This window comes from Microtus oregoni, unplaced genomic scaffold (genome assembly GCF_018167655.1).
Source record: "Microtus oregoni isolate MIOR12 unplaced genomic scaffold, Mior012 000006F_ref0000085, whole genome shotgun sequence".
NCBI classification, from domain to species: Eukaryota; Metazoa; Chordata; class Mammalia; order Rodentia; family Cricetidae; genus Microtus; species Microtus oregoni.
In genome coordinates, this window is record NW_024543065.1 from 55,127,201 (window position 1) to 55,149,506 (window position 22,306).

The following is a 22,306-nucleotide window of genomic DNA, read 5'->3' on the forward strand; positions in this document are numbered from 1 at the left end:
CAAAGCCAACAAATTCTCAACACAAAACATTCAGGAACTATGGGACACAATAAAAAAACCAAACCTAAGAATAATAGGAATAGAAGAAGGAGAAGAGTCACAGCTCAAAGGCCCAGAAAATATTTTCAACAAAATCATGGAAGAAAACTTTCCCAATTTAAAGAAAGATATTCATTTAAATATTCAAGAAGCATACAGAACACCAAACAGACTGGATCAAAGAAAAACATCTCCTCGCCATATAATAATCAAAACACAAAATATACAGGTTAAAGAAAGAATATTAAGAGCTGCAAAAGAAAAAGGACAAGTAACTTATAAAGGTAAACTGATCAGACTTACACCTGACTTCTCGATGGAAACTATGAAAGCCAGAAGGTCCTGGATAGAGGTTCTGCAGAAGCTAAGAGACCATGGATGCAAACCCAAACTACTATACCCAGCCAAGCTATCGTTCACTATCAACGGAGAAAACAAGACATTCCAGGATAAGAACAAATTTAAACAATACGTAGCCACAAATCCAGCCCTACAGAAAGTAATAGAAGGAAAATCGCAACCCAAGGAATCCAACACTGCCAACACTGCCTACAATAACCCAGGCATCTAATGACCCTTCACGAGCACATCTCAAAGAAAGGAGACACACAATCTCTACTACCAAAAGCAATAAGAATAACCGGAGTAAACAACCACTGGTCATTAATATCACTTAATATTAATGGGCTCAATTCACCTATAAAAAGGCACAGGCTAAAAGATTGGATACGAAAACAGGATCCAACATTCTGCTGTTTGCAAGAAACACATCTCAACCACAAAGACAGGCACCTACTCAGAGTAAAGGGTTGGGAAAAGGTGTTTCAAGCAAATGGTCCTAAGAAAAAAGCAGGTGTGGCCATACTAATTTCTAACAAAACTGACTTCAAACTAAAATCAATCAGAAGAGACCGAGACGGTCACTTTATACTCATAAGAGGAACAATTCATCAGGAGGACGTCTCAATCCTGAATATATACGCCCCCAATATAAAAGCACCTACTTATGTAAAAGAAATATTACTAGAACTCAAGGCAGACATCAAACCACACACACTAGTAGTAGGAGACTTCAACACACCTCTCTCTCCAAGGGACAGGTCAATCAGACAGAAACCTAACAGAGAATTAAGAGAATTATTGGAGGTAATGAAGCAAATGGACTTAACAGACATCTATAGAACATTCCACCCAAATAGGAAAGAATATACCTTCTTCTCTGCAGCTCATGGAACCTTCTCAAAAATTAACCACATACTCGGAAACAAAGGAAACCTCCACAGATACAAAAAAATATCAGTGTCCACCTGTGTCTTATCAGATCATCACGGATTAAAGTTAGAAGGCAACAACCACGCTGCCCTCAAAAAACCGACAAACTCATGGAAACTGAACAGTCAACTACTGAACCACACCTGGGTCAAGGAAGAAATCAAGAAAGAAATTAAAGTCTTCCTTGAATTTAATGAAAATAAAGGGACAACATACTCAAACCTATGGGACACAATGAAAGCAGTGCTAAGAGGAAAGTTCATAGCACTAAGTGCCCACTTAAAGAAAACGGAGAATGCATACATTGGGGACTTAAAAACACACCTGAAAGCTCTAGAAAAAAAAGAAGCAGACGCGCCCAGGAGAAGTAGAAGACTGGAAATAATAAAACTGAGGGCTGAAATCAACAAAATAGAAACACAGAAAACAGTCCAAAGAATCAATGAAACAAAAAGCTGGTTCTTGGAGAAAATCAACAAGATCGACAAACCCCTATCCAAACTAATTAAACGACAGAGAGAGAACACGCAAATAAATAAGATCAGAAATGAAAAGGGGGACATAACCACAGACACAGAGGAAATTCAGAGAATCATTAGATCTTACTACAAAAGCCTGTATGCCACAAAACTGGAAAATACAAAAGAAATGGACATTTTTTTAAATAAGTATCATATACCAAAGCTAAACCAAGACCAGGTGAATGATCTAAATAGACCGGTTTCTCGCGAAGAATTAGAAATGGTTATCAAAAATCTCCCTTCGAAAAAAAGCCCAGGACCAGATGGTTTCAATGCAGAATTCTACCAGAACTTCCAAGAAGAATTAATACCTATACTCCTTAGGGTATTTCACAATATAGAATCAGAAGAGTCATTGCCAAATTCCTTTTATGAAGCTACAGTTACCCTGATACCAAAACCACAAAAAGACCCAACCAAGAAAGAGAATTACAGACCGATCTCACTCATGAACATCGACGCAAAAATCTTCAATAAAATACTGGCAAACCGAATCCAAGAACACATAAGAAAAATTATCCATTATGATCAAGTAGGCTTCATCCCAGAGATGCAGGGCTGGTTCAACATACGCAAATCTATCAATGTAATCCACCATATAAATAAACTGAAAGAAAAAAACCATATGATCATTTCACTAGATGCGGAAAAAGCATTCGACAAAATTCAACACCCCTTTATGATAAAGGTCTTGGAGAGAATAGGGATACAAGGGTCCTACCTAAATATAATAAAAGCTATTTACAGCAAGCCAACAGCTAACATTAAATTAAACGGAGAAAAACTCAAAGCCATCCCACTAAAATCAGGAACACGACAAGGATGTCCACTCTCGCCATACCTCTTCAATATAGTGCTTGAAATTCTAGCAATAGCAATAAGACAACATAAGGAGATCAAGGGGATTCGTATTGGAAAGGAAGAAGTTAAGCTTTCGTTATTTGCAGATGATATGATAGTGTACATAAGCGACCCCAAAAATTCTACCAAAGAACTCCTACAGCTGATAAACAGCTTTAGTAATGTGTCAGGATACAAGATCAACTCCAAAAAATCAGTTGCCTTCCTATACACCAAGGATAAGGAAGCAGAGAGGGAAATCAGAGAAGCATCACCTTTCACGATAGCCACAAATAGCATAAAATACCTTGGGGTAACCCTGACCAAGGAAGTGAAAGATCTACTTGACAAGAACTATAAGTCTTTGAAGAAAGAAATTGAAGAAGACACCAGAAAATGGAAAGACCTCCCTTGCTCTTGGATTGGGAGGACCAACATAGTAAAAATGGCAATTCTACCAAAAGCAATCTATAGATTCAATGCAATCCCCATCAAAATCCCATCAAAATTCTTCACAGATCTGGAGAAGACAATAATCAACTTTATATGGAAAAACAAAAAACCCAGGATAGCCAAAACAATCTTATACAATAAAGGTTTGTCTGGAGGCATTACCATCCCTGACTTCAAACTCTATTACAGAGCTACAGTATTGAAAACAGCTTGGTATTGGCATAAAAACAGAGAAGTCGACCAATGGAATCGAATAGAAGACCCTGACATTAACCCACAAACCTATGAACACCTGATCTTCGATAAAGGAGCTAAAAGTATACAATGGAAAAAAGAGAGCATCTTCAACAAATGGTGCTGGCAAAACTGGATGTCAATCTGTAGAAGAATGAAAATAGATCCATATCTATCACCATGCACAAAACTCAAATCCAAATGGATTAAAGACCTCAATATCAGTCCGAATACACTGAACCTGATAGAAGAGAAAGTGGGAAGTACTCTACAGCACATGGGCACAGGAGACCACTTCCTATGTATAACCCCAGCAGCACAGACACTAAGGGCATCATTGAATTAATGGGACTTCCTGAGGCTGAGAAGCTTCTGTAAAGCAAAGGACACTTTCACTAAGACAAAAAGACAACCCACTGACTGGGAGAAGATCTTCACCAACCCTGCAACTGACAAAGGTTTGATCTCCAAAATATATAAAGAACTCAAGAAACTAGACCGTAAAAGGCTAATCAACCCAATTATAAAATGGGGCACTGATCTGAACAGAGAATTCTCAACAGAAGAACTTCAAATGGCCAAAAGACACTTAAGGTCATGCTCAACTTCCTTAGCGATCAGGGAAATGCAAATCAAGACAACTTTAAGATACCACCTTACACCTGTCAGAATGGCTAAAATAAAAACACCAATGATAGCCTTTGCTGGAGAGGTTGTGGAGAAAGGGGTACACTCACCCATTGCTGGTGGGAATGCAAACTTGTGCAACCACTCTGGAAAGCAGTGTTTCGGTTTCTCAGGAAATTCGGGATCAACCTACCCCTGGATCCAGCAATACCACTCTTGGGAATATACCCAAGAGAGGCCCTATCATACAACAAAAGTATATGCTCAACTATGTTCATGGCAGCATTGTTTGTAATAGCCAGAACCTGGAAACAACCTAGATGCCCTTCAACGGAAGAATGGATGAAGAAAGTATGGAATATATACATATTAGAGTATTACTCAGCAGTAAAAAACAAGGACTTCTTGAATTTTGCATACAAATGGATGGAAATAGAAAACACTATCCTGAGTGAGGTAAGCCAGACCCAAAAAGAGGAACATGGGATGTACTCACTCATATTTGGTTTCTAGCCATAAATAAAGGACATTGAGCCTATAATTCATGTTCCTAGAGAAGCTAAATAAGGTGAATCCAAAGACAAACACATAGGCATCCTCAGGAATATTAACCTTCATCAGGCGATGAAAGGAGACAGAGACAGAGACCCACACGGGAGCACCGGACAGAAATCTCAAGGTCCAAATCAGGAGCAGAAGGAGACGGAGCACGAGCAAGGAACTCAGGACCACGAGGGGTGCACCCACACACTAAGACAATGGGGATGTTCTATTGGGATCTCACCAAGGCCAGCTGGCCTAGGTCTGAAAAAGCATGGGATAAATCCGGACTAGCTGAACATAGCGGACAATGAGGAATACTGAGAATTCAAGAACAATTGCAGTGGGTTTTTGATCCTACTGCACGTACTGGCTTTGTGGGAGCCTAGGCAGTTTGAATGCTCACCTTACGAGACCTGGATAGAGGTGGGCAGTCCTTGGGCTTCCCACAGGTCAGGGAACCCTGATTGCTCTTCGAGCAGATGAGGGGGGGGGACTTGATCGGGGGAGGGGGAGGGAAATGGGAAGCGGTTGTGGGGACGAGGCAGAAATCCTTAATAAATAAATAAATTTAAAAAAAAACCAATTCCTCAAACTTTCAGCTAGAAATAAGTAACCTAGCTGGGCGGTGGTGGTGCACGCCTTTAATCCCAGCACTTGGGAGGCAGAGGCAGGCGGATCTCTGTGAGTTCGAGGCCAGCCTGGTCTACAAGAGCTAGTTTTTGGACAGGAACCAAAAACTACGGAGAAACCCTGTCTCGAAAATTCAAAAAAAAAATAGAAATAGGTAACCTGGAGATACAGAAGTAGCATATGGGTTAAGAGCATGTGTTGATTTTCCAGAGGACCTATTCAGTGCCCAACACCCACAGGCACAAACCGCCTGTAACTCCAGCTCCAGGGGCTCAGACTCCTCTGACCTCCATAAGCACCTGTTCCCACTCACATGCTCATATCCCACCCAGACACATCTGCATACACATAATTGAAAATAATAAAAAATAAACACAAGTGTGGCAGGACACGCCTAGATGACCAACACTCAGGGGGCAGAGGCAAGTAGACCTCTGTGAGCCCCAGGCCAGCCTGATCTACACAGTGAGACCATCCTCAATATTGCTGATGGATATGATCATGAGGATGATACTTCTTTTAGAAACTGGAAAGTGTTTCAGGATATTCAATCACACTTGGGCCCAGGCTTGGCATTTGCGTTAATTAAACAAAATTAACCTTAGGTCAGGAGGCAGAGTTTTAAATTAATCAACTGAAAGTAAACATAGAGAGTTAGAATGCACAGGAGGTAGTAGGAAGGGACTTCCTGTGGTGCTTTGTTTGTTTGTTTTGACTGAGCAGAAGGATGCTGTCTTTCAGAGACACTGTCAAAGAGAGAAGTTCAGTTAGTTGCTACTCAGCCCCTCGGAACTCTCAGGTTTTCACCCCAGTCTCTGATTCCCATGTCTTATTGATAAATAGAGCAACAGAGATTTAATTAAAAGTTCTACAGAGCCAGTGCCTGCCGGAATGGAATTCCCGCCAGGCCGCCACCTGAGTAGCTCCTGGCCACTGCCAGAGAAGCGGGCCAGTAACTGTGGAACAACAATTACTGACTGAAACAGCAGCAGATCAAAGTGCAGCTTCATCAAAGCAGATGAAAAAACAGCATTGGTATCCAGCATGTGGCACAACCACACAGAGAGTTCACATCAGTAGGCTGCCTCCTCTTGGGTGACCTCAGAAGGCCTCGAGCCTGACCCTGACAGTGCTGTTGCTGTGGACAAACTGAAAAGCCAGCAGATTTGGTGCTATACCTGGGATGTCTTTAAGGAGGGAGTTAAATAATTAATATTATTTAAAAAGAATATTCTTTCCTGTGTTAAGAATCAGAAGTATCACAATGCAGGGCTTTAGAACTCTGTATATAGTGCTGCTACAGATGGCTTGTAATGAAAAAATACATGAGGAAATCAACCACTCAGCTGGAATTAACATAATGCTGTTAGTAATTACCATCAATTTGATACTTCATATTTTATCTGTAAAACAGTGGTTTAGTAACCTACCAGATACGAAAATTTCACTGGCAAAATACAAGCCTTAGAAGGACTTACAACTGATGAGATACAAGGAAAGACCTACTCCTTTAATCCCAGCAATCAGGAGACAGAGACAGGTGGATCTCTGTGAGTTTGAAGCCAGCCTGGTCTACAGAGCAAGTTGCAGGACAGCCAAGGATACACAGAGAACCCCTGTCTTGAAAGAAAGAAAGAAAGAAAGAAAGAAAGAAAGAAAGAAAGAAAGAAAGAAAGAAAATACTGAGACACAGAGAGAGGAATTTAGACTACTGCATCACTGTGTGATTAAACTGAAGGGGGCAGCCCAAAGTTATTAGAAAACCAAACTTGGTTTATCCTTTAAACAATGTTTTTCTAGATATAATCCAAGCAGAAGGTCCCAGCTTTCTGGAGTATGTAGAAAGTATGACAAAGGCTGACACTGGACTAATGAATGCAGATCAACAAGGGACAGACAAGGTAAGCCTTTGCCATTGAGACACACCTGAGGGGGGTTCCCACAGGCCCCAATATCAAATTTTGTTCAATCATTCCCTGTCAGCATGGAAGAAACTGCTCACCAGAGCAAATAAAAGACTTAATGCCTATTGTTAAAAACCATACTGCTCTGGGTGTGATAAAGGAATGAACAGCTTCAGTAGATCAAAAAAAATAATTCAAGAGAGCCCATTAATCAAGTATTTTGGCAAACTTTTATAAATGGCCAAAGTTCAAAACAAAAGTATGAGTAAGTGGCATTGTAGTTTAAGATTTAGTAGTCATAGGGGCAAATATGACAATAATTTCACCAAAAACTTGGCATTAGATTGTCCTCTTTCAGAGGTAAATATTCAGCCTTTAGGGATTAGAACTTCAAGTCAGGAAAAATAAAGTACAAAGTGTGTTGAGTGTCTATGGCCAGAAGGACAGATGGAAAAATTAAAGCCATATGTGGTTAACAGAGCCATAAATTTATGGGAATGTGATTTGTTGCAGCAATGGAAAACACACACTAATATTCCTCCAATCTCAGAAACAAACCATAAAAAAGAGAAAGCTTCTAATAAAAATATCACAAGGTATTATCAAGAACGGTCACAGAACATTCAGGTTGTATATACGAGGGACACAAGGCTGTTGGTCTTTATCTTTAAAATAGTTCGCTGAATTTGGACTGCTCTTCGGACTGGAGAGGGAGGGGGAGAGGAGTGGGAGGAGGAGGAGGGAAATGGGAGGCTGGGAGGAGGCGGAAATTTTTTTTCAATTAAAAAAAATAGTTCGCTGAAAACCTGTTTGGGTGGAACAATGACCTTTGACGTCAGAAAAATTACATGCACTAGAAAGAGCTGGTACAGCAGCAATTAAATGCTCAACATATTGAAGAATCGACCAGTCCTTGGAATTCTCCTCTATTTGCCATTAGAAAGAAATCTGAAAATTAGAGAATGTTAACAGATTTGGGAACCATAAATAAGGTGATTCAGCCAATAGATTCTTTATAGCCTGGAAATCCCCAGCCATCTCTATTACTAAAGGATAGTCTATTACAGTGATTGATTTAAAAGGCTGCTTTTGTACTATACCTTTAAAAGAACAAGATAGAGGAAAATTTGCCTTCACAGAGCTTACTTAAAATAATTCTCGACCTACTAGAAGGTACCAATGGAGAATCTTGCTACAAGGAATGTTAAACAGCCCCACCTTGTGTCAATATTTTGTACAGCAGCCATTGGAAATAATTTATACAGTTTTCTTAATCTATAATTTACCATTATATGGGTGATATCTTACTAGTTGATTCTGATACTAAAACTTAGGAAAATGTTTGATAAAGTAAAGAGAATTCTGCTTTGTTGAGGACTGCAAATTGCTCCTGAAAACAATACAGAGGAGATTCTATTAATTACCTAGGATATAAGATAGCTTACCAAAAATTCAGGGATAGAAAGTATAAATCAGGAGAGATCAATTGAAAACTCTTAATGATTTTCAAAAGTTGCTAGGAAATATTAACTGGCTATGGCTCACAATTGGATTAATAACCCAAGAACTAAGTAATTTCTTTCAAACTTTATGAGGTGATAAGAACTTAAATAGTTCAAGAAAATTATCACCTAATGCTGAGAGAATGGCTCTAAAAGGGAAACAATTACAGGATGTACCTGTGGATTATTTGGATGCAGAGCCTGTTGTGGTCTGATTATTTTACCTTCTATGCATTTTCCTGCAAAAATTCTCTTTTTGTTGTAATTTTTCCTTTATTTTACATTCCAACCACAATTCTCCATCCCACCCCTCTTCCTGCTCCCCTCTTCTCCCCTCCAGTCTACCCCTCATCCACTCCTCCTAATGAATAAGGGCTCCCATAGGGAATCAACAAAGTCTGGCACATTAAGTTGGGGTAGGACCAAGCCCCTCCCCCCTGCATTAAGGCTGAACATGGGTTCCAACAAACTAACTTATGCACCAGGGATAAATCCTGGTCTTACTGCCAGGGGCCCCTCAGATAGTCCATGCTTCATCACTGTCTCTCACGTATGGAGGGCCTAGTTTGGGTCCATGGAGGCTCCACAACTGTCAGTCTAAAGTTCATGAGTTTCCATGATCTTGATTCAGCTGTCTCTGTAGATTTCTTCATGATAATCTTGACCTCCCTAGCTCATATATTCCCTCCTCCTTCTCTTCAATTGGATTCATGAAACTTGGCCTAGTACTTGGTTGTGGATCTCTGCATCTGGTTTCATCAGTTACTGGATAAAGGCTCTATGTTGGGGTATTCACCAATCTTATTACAGAGGAAGGGCAATTCAGGAACCATCTCCACTACTGCTAGGAGTCTTAGCTGGGGTCAACATCACCCTTCACAATAGCCACAAATATATCTTGGGGTAACCCTAACAAAATAAGTGAAAGACCTGTGTGACAAGAACTTTAAGTCTCTAAAGAAAGAAATTGAAAAAGATACCAGAAAATGGAAAGCTCTCCTATGCTCTTGAATAGGTAGAGTCAACATAATAAAATGACCAAAGGCAATCTACAGATTCAATGCAATCCCCATCAAAATCCCAACACAATTCTTCACAAACCTTGAAAGAACAATACTCAACTTCATGTGGAAAACAAACAAAAAACAGAATAGCTAAAACAATTCTCTACAATAAAGGAACTTCCAGAAGCATCACCATTTTTTTCTTCAAACTCTACTATAGAGCTATAGTAATAAAAATAGCTTGGTATTGGCATAAAAATAGACACATGGACAAATGGAATTGAATCAAAGACCCTGACATTAACCCACACACCTAAGAACAGCTGATTTCTGATAAAGAATTCAAAAATATACAAAGAAAACATCTTCAACTAATGGTTATGGCATAACTGGATGTCAACTTGTAGAAGGTTGCAAATAGATCCATATCTATCACCATGCACAAAACTCAAATCCAAGAGAATCAAGGACCTCAACATGAATCCAGTTATATTGAGCCTGATAGAAGAGAAAATGGAGGAGGAGATCTGGAGTGGGGAGTGAGTGGCTGCCCCACCGGACAGTCATGGGGAATGGAGTCCAGGCCCCCTCCAATTCCCTAAACTTTTCTGGCCATCCAGTGGGGCATGTTCCCAGCTACTGGCTTTCTTTATCTCATTCCATCTGCGGGGTCCTTGGATCCCCCAACTCAGCCTGCTTCAGGACTGAGAGGTCCAGGGAGCCAGCGGAGAGTGATCCTGCTGCTGGGGATTCTTTGTACCATACCACCCTCCTCCCCAAGTCTGCCTTTTTGTCTGTGAGGTCCTTGGAGCCCAGCAAGAGGCCCTGCTCCCTTGCTGAGCAGATCTGGAGTGATCCCCAACACAGGCAGCTTCCAGGCGGAGAGGATCTGAGAGCCAGCTCCAGCAATGAGGGGACCTAAGAGAAAGCAGAACAAGAAAAACTCCCAAGTACACAATTAGCCACAGCAAAGATTGGACCAAGACTCTCCTGGCCTCATTTGAAGGAAGAGATGGGCAGGCGCCAATGCAAGAATTCCTCCAACAACCTGAAAGGCAACATAATAACACCAAAATACAGCGAACACGCAACAGGAAGACTTGAACACCCTAACACAGAAGTAGAAGAAATCTAATTTAAACGTAACCTTATGAAAATGATGGAGACTCTTAAACAGGAAGTGAAAAACTCCCTTAAAGAAATGGAAGAGAAAACAAACAAAAAGTTAGAAGAAATTAATAAATCCCTCAAAGATACCCAAGAAAACCAAGAAAAAGCAATCAAACAGGTAAAGGAAACAGTTCAAGACTTGAAGACAAAAATGGAGATAATAAAGAAAACACCAACCAAGGGATGGCTTCTGTAAAGCAAAGGACACGGTCATTAAGACAAAAAGGCAACCTACTGAATGGGAGAAGATCTTCACCAACCCCACATCAGACAAAGGTCTGATCTCCAAAATATATAAAGAACTCAAAAAACTAGACATTAAAATTCTAAATAACCAAATTAAAAAATAGGGTACTAAACTGAACAGAGAATTCTCAACAGAAGAATTTCAAATAGCCAAAAGATACTTAAGAACATGTTCAGCTTGTGTCGGCATAAAAACAGACAGAAGGACCAATAGAATCAAATCGAAGACCAAGATATCTTAATTAAGGTAGCCATTTTGGGGTTGGCAAGAGGCTTGGCTCTAGAGGGGTTCCCAGGTGTCCACAGGAATGTTTCCAGCTAGAACCCTGGGCAGTGGAGGAGAGGAGAGGGTACCTGAACTGGCTTTGTTCCATAGTCAGACTGATGACAATCTTGAATATCACCATAGAACCTTCGTCTGGTAACAGATGGAGATAGAGACAGAGACCCACATAGGAGCACTGGACTGAGCTCCCAAGGTCCAGTTGAAGAGTAGAAGGAAGGAGAATATGAGCAAGGAAGTCAGGACCACGAGGGGTTGGTCCACCCACTGAGACAGTGTGCTTGATCTAATGGGAGCCCACCAAAGCCAGCTGGACTGGGACTGAATAAAGATGTGATCAAACTGGACCCTCTGAATGTGGCTGACAATTGGGGCAGACTGAGAAGCCAATAATAATGGCACTGGGATTTGTCTGTACTGCATGAACTGGCTTTTTGATCGTAGTCTATTTGGATACACACCTTCTTAAGTCTGGATGGAGTGGGGAGGGCCTTGAACTTCCCACAGGGCAGGGAACCCTGCCCTCTCTTAGGACTGGAGGAGGAGAGGGGAGGGGAAGGGAAATGGGAGGAGGGCAGGAAGTGGAAATTTTGAATGGTATTATTTATAGAGCAATAAAAAAAATTTAAAAAAGAAGAAGAGAAAATGGAAAGTAGCCTTGAACACATTGGCACAGAAGACCACTTCCGAAATATTACTCCAGAAGCACAGAGACTAAGAGCAACAATCAATAAATGAGACTTCTTGAAACTGAAAAGCTTCTGTAAGGCAAAGGACATAATGAATAAGACAGAACAACAGCCTACAGAATGGGAAAAGATATTTGCCAACCCCACATCTAACAGAGGGCTGATCTCCACAATATATAAAGAACTTAAGGAACTAGACATCAAAATATCAAATAATCCAATTTTAAAATTGGGTACATATCTAAACAGAGAATTCTCAGCAGAAGAATCTCAAATGACTGAAAGGTATTTAAAGGGTTGCTCAACATCCTTAATCATCAGGGAAATGAAAATCAAAATGATTCTGAGATACCATCTTACACCTGTCAGAATGACTAAAATCAAAATTACTGAGAACAGCTTACATTGAAGAGGATGTGGAGTCAGGGGAACACTCCTTCACTGCTGGTGGGAGTACAACCACTTTGGAAATCAGTATAGCAGTTTCTCAGAAAACTGGGAATCAATTTACCTCAAGACCCAGTGATGCAACTCTTGGGCAAATACCCAAAGGATACTCAATCATACCACAAGGACACTTTCTCAACAATGTTTATAGCAACATTATTCGTAATAACCAGAACCTGAAAACAACCTAGATGCCCCTAAACTGAAGACTGGATAAAAAAAAAATGTGGTACATTTATACAATTGAGTATTGCTCAGTTGTAAAAAAAAATAAAATAAAATAATGACATCATGAAATTTGCAGGAAAGTGGATAAAACTAGGGGGGGGGGAAAGTCCTGGATAAGGTAACCCAGACTCAGATACAAAGCAAAGAATAGCCAGACTACAATCCACAACTCTAGAGGAGCTAGGTAACAAGGAAGGCCCTAAGAGGAAACATTGATCTCCCTGAGGAGAAGAATTAGATGAGATTTCCTGGGTAAACTGGAGGAGGGGGAGCAGTAAAGGGGAGGGGATGAGGGGTGGAAACATGAGAGAATGGAAAGGTCATGGGGAGAGGGGAATGGTATGGGAGAGCAACGAAAGAGATATTGATAGGAACAGTCATTCTGGGATTAGGGAGAAACCTGGTGCTAGAGAAATTCCCAAGAATCCACAAGGATGACCTCTACAAAAACTCTTATGCAGAAAAAAATCTTAGAATGGGTATTTTTACCACACAAACAAAGTAAAAATAAATAAATAAATAAAGACTTCTGTAGAAAAGGTTTATAATTAATTCTAAAAGGAAAACTGAGACTCCACCAGTCAACAGGAGTAGACACAGCAGAAATTTACCAATGCTGCTGAAGCAGCAGCAGATTGAAACTCAGCCTCTGTGCATATGGAAAAACAGCAGGTAAGTTTATCAAGGTAACCAGTGCTAATGAGAGAAATAGCATCCTGGCCACCTATACCCAGTCCAAACTTGTCCAAAATGAACACTCTCAGCTCTGGTAGGAACACCTGCCCAGCAGTGCTGGATCCCGGCCCAGCTCACTGCCCACATCTTGGGTCTTCCTGAGCCTCATTGGTGCCTCACTCCTCATTTGTGTTCCTTCTTCTGGGAGGGGTGTGAGGCTGGAGAACTCTAGAACACAGCAGCGACAGATGGAGTAGAGACAGGGAGAGATGGTGATGGAGATGGTGATGCTCCAGGGACCTGCTTATTCACCAGCCTCTTCTACCAAGACAGTGGTCCCAAAAATAAGATCACATGTGAGTGGACACACAGGCATTCACACAGATGTATGTATGCATACATTACATACATACATCTGTGTACATGTATACATACATACATACAATATACATATACACTCACACATATACACACAATCCCAAATACACACACAATTATACATAGATATATACACACATGTATTCACACACACATGCATTTACACAAACATTCATATATCACAAATACATACACTCACACATACATAAAATACATTCATACACACATACACACATACATACACATATACATATATAAGCACATACACACATGCATGTACATATGTATATATCTACATGTGTATATACCCATATACATATGTATACACACATATATACAATACATATACATTCACACATACATACAGAAACCTATATATACACATACATATACACATACACAAAAACACATGTGTATACACACACATATTCACACATACAAATACATACACATATACATATACATTCACACATACATATAGAAAGCTATATATGCACATACATGTATACAACATACATACATATAAATACATGTATACAGATACACATATACATACATATATTCACACACACACATCCACACACACCTGTTCCTTCCAGACTAAACTTAGGCAACAGTAGATTGAATATCTTCTGTGTGCCACTCACTGCCCTCATTCCCATGTAGCCCTTTCTTAGAGTGAGTGGAACAAAGAGCACACATGGGTGACTTAAAACTAATGACATATTGAATCATAGTTTTAGCAGCTGGAATTTCAAAACCAAGGTTCAGCCACAACCACAGTTCAAAACCGCAACATCTGAATTGCATGTGGGAATTCTTCCTTCCCTCCCCTCTTTCCCACATCGAATGACTAGAAAGTCTGCCATTCCTGGTCTCACACCCGAATCACTCAGACCTCTGCCTTAGGAGAACATGACATCGTCTGTATTTGTGTCATCATATATGTACCTTATTTTACTTTTATTTTGTTGTGTGTGCACATATGTGTCTATGTTAAAAGTGGACAGGGCCTGCTCTTGCGTGTACCACAGTTGGTGAGCAGTGGGGCCAGCTGTCCTACTCTCACGACCCAGGGTGAGCTCTCCTGCCTGCTGCAGGCATCAAGGGGTGAAGAGAAGAGGGCATCTTTCCGTCACCCATGCCACCACATGGCAGCCGAGATCCAGGGTCATACAGCTGGATCATGTGGAGGCCTCTTCTCCACTGAGGTCCCCTCCCTTCAGATAACTTTAGTGTGCATCAATTTGACAGAAGAGTAGCCAGCATACCCACCCTACTCCAGAATGATCTCATTTTAATCATATCTTGTTTCCAAATAGCTCACACACTGAGCTCCTCAGGCTAGTCCAGTAACACCTAATATATCATTGTCATAGTCAGGGTTCCTGTTGCTGTGACAAAACACCATGACTGGAGAAAAACAAAGATGGAGTCACCACCAGCACCTGCTGTGGAGCCCTGAATAGTCTGAAATACCCATGAGGGCCCAAAGGGTGACACAGACGTGGAAAAGGATCCACAGAGCCTAAAGTAGATCCATAACAACTAAAAAGAAATAGAAGAAGAGGCCCATGGCAGCAAACTCCAGAGAAGCAGGCTTGAGCCAGTAACCTCCACTGCAGCAGGCCTGAGCCAGAGACCTCTGTGGGACCTGGAGCCAACCAGAGACATCTGAGGGAACAGGCCTGAGCCAGCGACTTCTGCCAGAGCAGGTCTGAGTCAGATACCCCAGCTGGAGCAGGCCCAAGGCAGCGACCTCCAAAGGAGCAGGATTGAGCCTGTGGCTGAAGATGAATGCTAAAAAGAAATCCCACACTAGCTCAAAATTGAGTATAAAAGGGGTTGTTTATTTAGGGGTAGACTCACAGATCACAGTCCTCTGCTCCAACAGGGAACAGCAACTGAATCCAGCAGTCAGGAGAGAGAGAGAGAGAGAGAGAGAGAGAGAGAGAGAGAGAGAGAGAGAGAGAACGCGCTTTACATCAGCATTTATAGTATAAGAGGCCACACCCAAGTTGGCAGGTAACTTAAAGGCTACTGGCTGAAGGATTTCCTATAGCACCTCCCCCTTTTGCTTAAATAAGAGAACAAATACCAGGTATAAAAATTAGAATTACAACCAGCATAAACAATATCAAGTAAGAAACATGTGGTAAATGTTTCAATAATTATCCTATCCTAAGGAGTCTTATATTATAATAACTTGACCAAGTCATGAGAGGAAAGTAACTACAGCCATCTAGTCTTCAACCCCATTGAAGACTCAAGAAGGGAGATAATATTACTTGATTAAGCAGGACATGCAATCAAGTGTAGTGCCATATTATACAGGCCCATATTTCTAACTTGTACGGTGGCCAGACTTTTAGGCCGCAGTCCGCACCTGGCCACACAGAAGGTGGTCACCTAGCCTTTCCAGGCAAACTGACGCCATCCTAAACAAAGAGTCAGGATATGCTAATGTCACTCTGCTCCTTCTTTGTAATTATGGAAGATCACCTAGGGAAGAGGTGTTAACTCAGTATATGTGACAGAGCAGCCATAGTTGTCGAAGTGACCTAAGTCCCATTACCCCAGAAACAGAATGCTAATGAACTTCCCCCTCAGTTTAACTTTAGATATAAAAGCTGTTTGAATAATAAACACTGGTTATCTTCAGGATTTGAATGTACCCTGAGACTCCCCCCTGATGTTGCTGTGTGAACTGTGCCTCAATTATTCCCACTCCTCTACACTGTTCCGAGAGATAATATATATCGAGGCTGGACCTAGACAGTCAAGCAAATTCCAAAATGTGCAGCAAATGACAGAGACAACTGATTACCTGGGCGATCACCCAAAGTCTCATGTGCTGTGTTGGAGCAACCAACTTTGGCTAAGGCCTAGAGTAACTGACAAACCATTTTCAGAGGCAAGAAGAATGTCAAAACCATCTTACTCTGTCTTGGCAAGGTTTGGCATTCTTTTTTCTTGTATCCTGCTTATCCAGTCCAGACATTGTGCATTTTGTCAGTGGTTGAGACATGGGCAGTTCTTTGCCCAAAGAACAGTTTGCCAAGAAGAAAACAAGCTCCAAGTGGCGTGTCTTCGGTGCTCAACATTCTTTTGGGAATAGATGGATGCTGCCAGGAGCAATTGTGTCTCACATCAAGGAGAACCCTAAGTTATTTAAATGCCATTATCTACAGCTCTTTAAGTGGTTGAAGATTACCTATCTATGCAGAATACAATCTCTATGTATCTAAAGAACCTGATTAGTCTAACTATAAGTATGACAAACATGGATGACTATTGACTTAATACTTAATACCTATATAGCTTAAAGACTAAGACTTTGTATTAGAATATTAAACAATCTTTAAACAACTGTGCAACAAATGAGGATAATGACCTCAAAATGTAAATAATGTATAAGTATCTTCATCAGAGGTAGAAATGTATATTGAAATATGATAAATATATCCTAAAATTGTATCAGTGTACAAAAATGTCTTAAGTAGAGGTAGAAGCATACATACATACAATATGACAAAATAATTTTGCCTAAGTGTACAAATATTGTAGAAAATAGGAACATATTCAATATAATTTAAATTTGTATCAATATACAAGAATCTATGCTGATGTAAATTGCCCATAAATAATAGTTCACAAATATTCACTCTATTACTCACTATTATTATTAGTGAGAGTAAGATCACATTAATCTATCTATTATCCCACCCAATTTCCCTCTTTTTTTCAAAGAGATCTCTGAGCCTACATAATTTCCACCCCAACCCCAAGCCTATACCAATTATAATCAACCCTAATTGATATCCCTAATCTTGAGGACAAACTTTGCTGGGAGACGGTATTTCGTCTTCTAGAATTACTTCCAGCTGTCATGAGGGTGATATTCTTTCTATGGGATCCTGTGAAAGTAAAATGATGGTTAAGTTTCAAGATTATTGTCTGGTATAATTGCAAAATGTCTCCGAGTAGTCAGTAGGGTTTTTCTTAGGATGCTACTTGGAATTCTGGCCAGAACATTGTGCAAAAAAAAAAAAAAAAAAAGTGCACCATTTCAGCTAACCAAGTTAGAATCATCTTGAGTAGCTGGTACCTAAAATAGGTCTTATAGCAGCACTATCAGCATCATGACGCCATATCAACCAGGTGGAGTCATAATTAATGTGGAGCCCCATCTTCTTCCTGGAAAGCTCAAAGATTACTTCAGGAAAATTCATTAGTCATTGTGGAAAACTTAAACATTATTTATACCGACATATATTCAATGAAAGGTATGATGGAGACAAAAATAGGTATAAAGAAAAGTAAAGTTTTTTCTAAATTCTTCTTTCTGGCCCGTACCAGATGGCTCCTAACATGAGACAGAAACTCTGAATTTTTCTTTTAGCAACATGCTTGGATTTAGAGAAGGACAGAGCCATTGTCCATCTCCAAAGCCAGCTTTGATTTTTGAGTGAGTCATATCTATTATTATAGTAGGTAGCATGAATATGTATATACATATATGTATATATATTCAGTGATTCTTACCCTCAGGTGACCTGTCCTCATAACTCATAATACTCTTTGCTCAGTGATCCTTTATGAACAATTATCTTTTCCTCTTTAGGCATCTAGATGTCCAGGGTCTCTTGACCTTTTGAAGATGAGTATTTTCCTGCAAAGACAAGAACAGAACCCTGCCCCAACCCTTATGAGGTTTCCTTACCATATGTATGGTTGTCACCTCTGTGGATGAGACATCATTTCTCTTTCTCAAAAGGTTTATCCTTTTCAAACTGACTTTTTATTAATTTTGATGGTATCCATACCTTTTATTCTTCTGTGGAAACCAGAGAGAAACCCCTTCTCCAATGTAGCACACCTCCTGGTTTACATTGTGAGGTCAACACATTTTTGAAGTACACCAGCTGATTTAATTTAGAAGATTTTTTTTTATTATCCAATGTCTCTTTGCTGCTCTTGTTCCTGTGTCATTAGTGTTATGAAAATTCAAGGTTAATAAGGCATTCTGTAATCTATTTTGATTAAATAAACTATTAGATCAGGTGTTATCCTAACAACTGGTCGTACACTGGAAATGTTTCCTAACAATCTTTCAAAGTCATTAAGAGTCCACAATTGATCTCTCCTAATTTGTGCCTTTTATGTTCTAATTTTCTGTAAACCTATTTTATAACCTAGGTAATTGACAGAATCTCCTCTCTGTATTTTTTCAGGAGCAATTTGTAATCCCCATTTTGGCAAAACTGTCTTTACTTCTTCAAGTATTCTTTCTAAAGTATATACATTTGAATTAGCAAAATGTCTTTCATGTAATGATAAATTATAGATTTAGGAAGTTATTTACCTATTATTTCCAATAGCTGACTTTCAAAGTTTGACACAGGGTGAGACCATTGAGCATTCTCTGTGGGAGAATAGTCCACTGGTATCTCCTAGTAGGCTGAGAATTATTATAAGTAAGCTCTGTGAAGGCAATTTTTTCTCTATCCTTTTCTTGTAAAGGTATAGTGAAGAAGCAGTCTTTTAAATCAATAACCATAAGAGGCCATTCATTTGGTAATAGAGTAGGCAGAGGAATTCCAGATTGTAGAGGGCCCATAGGTTGAATTACCTTGTTGACAGCTCTTAGATCTGTCACCATTCTCCATTTACCAGATTTCTTTTTAACAACAAATACAGGAGAATTCCAAGGACTGATTGATTCTTCAATATGGTGAGCATCTAGTTGCTCCTGTACCAGTTGTTCTAAAGCCTGCAATTTGTTTTCTGTCAAAGGCAATTGTTTAACCCATATTGGTTTCTCAGTTAACCATTTTAAAGGTAGGGCTGTTAGTTCCTCTGAAGGTTTGATAGTTGCTTTATGTTCTTGTGCAGCCTGAATGGCTGGTAACCTTTGCATATAATACCTTATAATATCCTTTCCAGAAATATGAGTTTTAGGGACTGCAGGAATGTTAATCTGGGTATTCCATTGCTGCAGCAGATCACTACCCCATAAATTCACTGCAATATTAGCCACATATGGCCTCAGCATTCCTCTCTGTCTTTCTAGCCCTATGCATTCAACCCATCTCCTGCTTTGCTTCACTTGAGATAGAGTTCCAATTCCTAGGAATTGAACATCTGCCTCTTGAAGAGGCCAATTTGGATACCAAGATTCTGGAGAAATGATACTCACGTCCTCACCCATGTCTATCAAACCCACAATTACAATATCATTTATAAGCATTCTTAGCCTTGGTCTTTGATCATTTATAGAAGTTTGCAAGAATATATGTTTCCTATTTCCTATTGGAATTTTTGGTTCATCTCCCATATTTATTCCATCATCCAAAACAGTATGTTTTTTTGGGGTTTTTTTTTGTTTTTTTTTAAACAAGAAGTTTATTTAAACAACAAGACACTTGACTTGAAGGGAAAACTATCTAGGATCATTTTGTTCAAGAGTAATTTATCCCTACTTAAAGACAGATTGCCCTACATGTAACAGCTACGTACAAAAAAGTTATAAAATTGTCCTTGGTTTTACAATGATAAATGAAAAACATTAAAATTCTCCAATCGAACAAGGTATGCAAGGATTTTGTGGTTGGGTTCTTTTGTTAAAACATTGAGAGCAAAATAACTTACTGGAATATAAAGATAAGAGCTGATGAGCGAGCATGCCACTAATGGAGCAGGGGGATATTTTCACGGAACCAGTACTTTCCCCCAAACCACCTCCATCTGCTGTCAATCAAAACAGAACATTGGCCATTTAGTTTAAAAAAAGAAGAAAAAAAAGAAAGAAAGAAAAAAGCGCAATATGCTTGTGCACATACACCAGTTACTTTATATACAATAAAGAAATGGGGACAGGGAAATGAAAGAATAGAGAAAACTATACTGTAGTAGTCAGGATGTGGTGGAACCAAATTGCGGCTTTCTAATTGCGAATGTATTCTTGGTCTATAACAAAATTCTGGAGTAAAGTAGCAGGTTCCCTTTTTAGTAGACACCTCCTGTCTGCTGCTGGAACACATCAATCGTATCTTCATCCTCCATTTCTAACTGTGCAGGTGTGTCTGTTTCATTGATTGGCTGTCCATCAAACCGGAATCTGATCTGCCTCATTGACAAACCCTGTCGTTCACAATAGGCTTTCATTAGTTTACTAAGTGGTGTATGCCTCTTAATTTTAAACTGCACCACAGAGCCATCCTGCCCCGCCACCTTCAGATTAATATGGTCGTTGTTCTCGGTCTTGACTCCTTCCTTGGGTTTCTCATCGGCCATGGTGAACGCCAGAGTCTCCTCAGCTGCCGCTTCACAAAAGAGGCACCCCCCCCCAAGGAATTGTCCAATGGTATTGGGTTGCCTTGTTTATCTTTTGTTGATCTGCATTCATTGGTCCAATGTCAGTCTTTGCCACACCTTCTACATAATCCAGAAGGTTGATGCCTTTTATTTTTGCCATTTCCAGTGGAGACATTATTTCTAGGAATTACTTGTCTACAAGCCCTTCTCAGATGTGCTATTCTACCACAATTAAAACATTTGGCATTTTGATGTCTCCTCATACATTTGAAAATTGTTTCTTCTAGATTTAGTATAGTAGTCAAATGTCTCAATGCTCATTGTATGCAAAATTCATTCATCCATTGGTACTGATCTAACCTGTAAAGGCCCAAGTATATTTTTGATATGTGACAAACACATTCCCAGAGACAAATCTAATTTGCTGGAGAAGTGGACAAAAGACGTGTGCTGAGCTTTGCCTCTGGAGAGAAACACTGGGCATGCAGTGAGGCAGGATAGGTGAAGGCAGCAGGAAGAGGCAGAGCAGGCACTAACTCCACTGGGTACAGAGGGTATGGTGCCCATACTTCAGGGCTACTGGGTAAAGTGCAGGCACTGTGAGGTCATAGGGCTCTCTGGCAATGAACTGAGGTACAGTGTTGGGCAAAGGAGTACTGGGGTTTGGAGTCCCTAGAGTTTGTTCTTGGCCATCTTCATGTTTGTCTTAGCAAACTCTAGTCATGGTGTTTGTGGGATTTCAGGATTGAAGTGGATGCTGTTCAAAGCGTTCTTTGCAGCTTCTGCTTCTGAGCGACTGTCAAAACTGACAAAACCTACAGGCTGTTTAGATGGGAGTTTTATAAGAGAACCCTCATAGCCTTTGAATGGTCTGAAGAGCAGGTAGAACTCCCGGGGTTTGATGTCCAGGGGCAGACCACTGACAAACAGGGTCCGGACCTCCTCCTCCTGAAGGCTGGCCTCACTCGGGGTGTTCTCCTTATCAGCTTTGACACCACCATTCATATTCCCGGTCCTTCCTCTCCGCACGGGGCTGGGGCACAGGACTGGAGCAAGGGTGCGCTTTCCAGCTTGCTACCTTCCTCTGGGCTGTTGAGCAAGCAAGCTGTGGGGATGGGGCTGGGTGGCGCTGTGTGGAGTCAGGGAAGGGCAGGGACCTCCAAGAGGCCAGGCAAACCCCAGAGTCCTGACAAGGCTGAGGCAGAGGAGGCGAGGCAGAGGGCAAGCTGCTGGCCTTACCAATGTATCATTTCTAAAGGTGCCTCATTCTTGGTTCTGTTATAAAACCATTTTCTTAAGGATAT

The 22,306-nt window shown here is 40.4% G+C and overlaps 1 protein-coding gene and 1 pseudogene across 1 annotated transcript; both read right to left on the reverse strand.

Moving 5' to 3' along the window:
* Positions 1–20,077: 20,077 nt before the first annotated feature.
* LOC121449518 (small ubiquitin-related modifier 2) lies at positions 20,078–20,981 on the reverse strand. Its single transcript, XM_041653992.1, has one exon. The coding sequence runs from the start codon at positions 20,979–20,981 to the stop codon at positions 20,694–20,696; it is 288 nt and encodes a 95-aa protein (XP_041509926.1). The 3' UTR covers positions 20,078–20,693.
* Positions 20,982–21,357: 376 nt separating this feature from the next.
* Positions 21,358–22,007, reverse strand: LOC121449952 (annotated as a pseudogene).
* Positions 22,008–22,306: the final 299 nt, after the last annotated feature.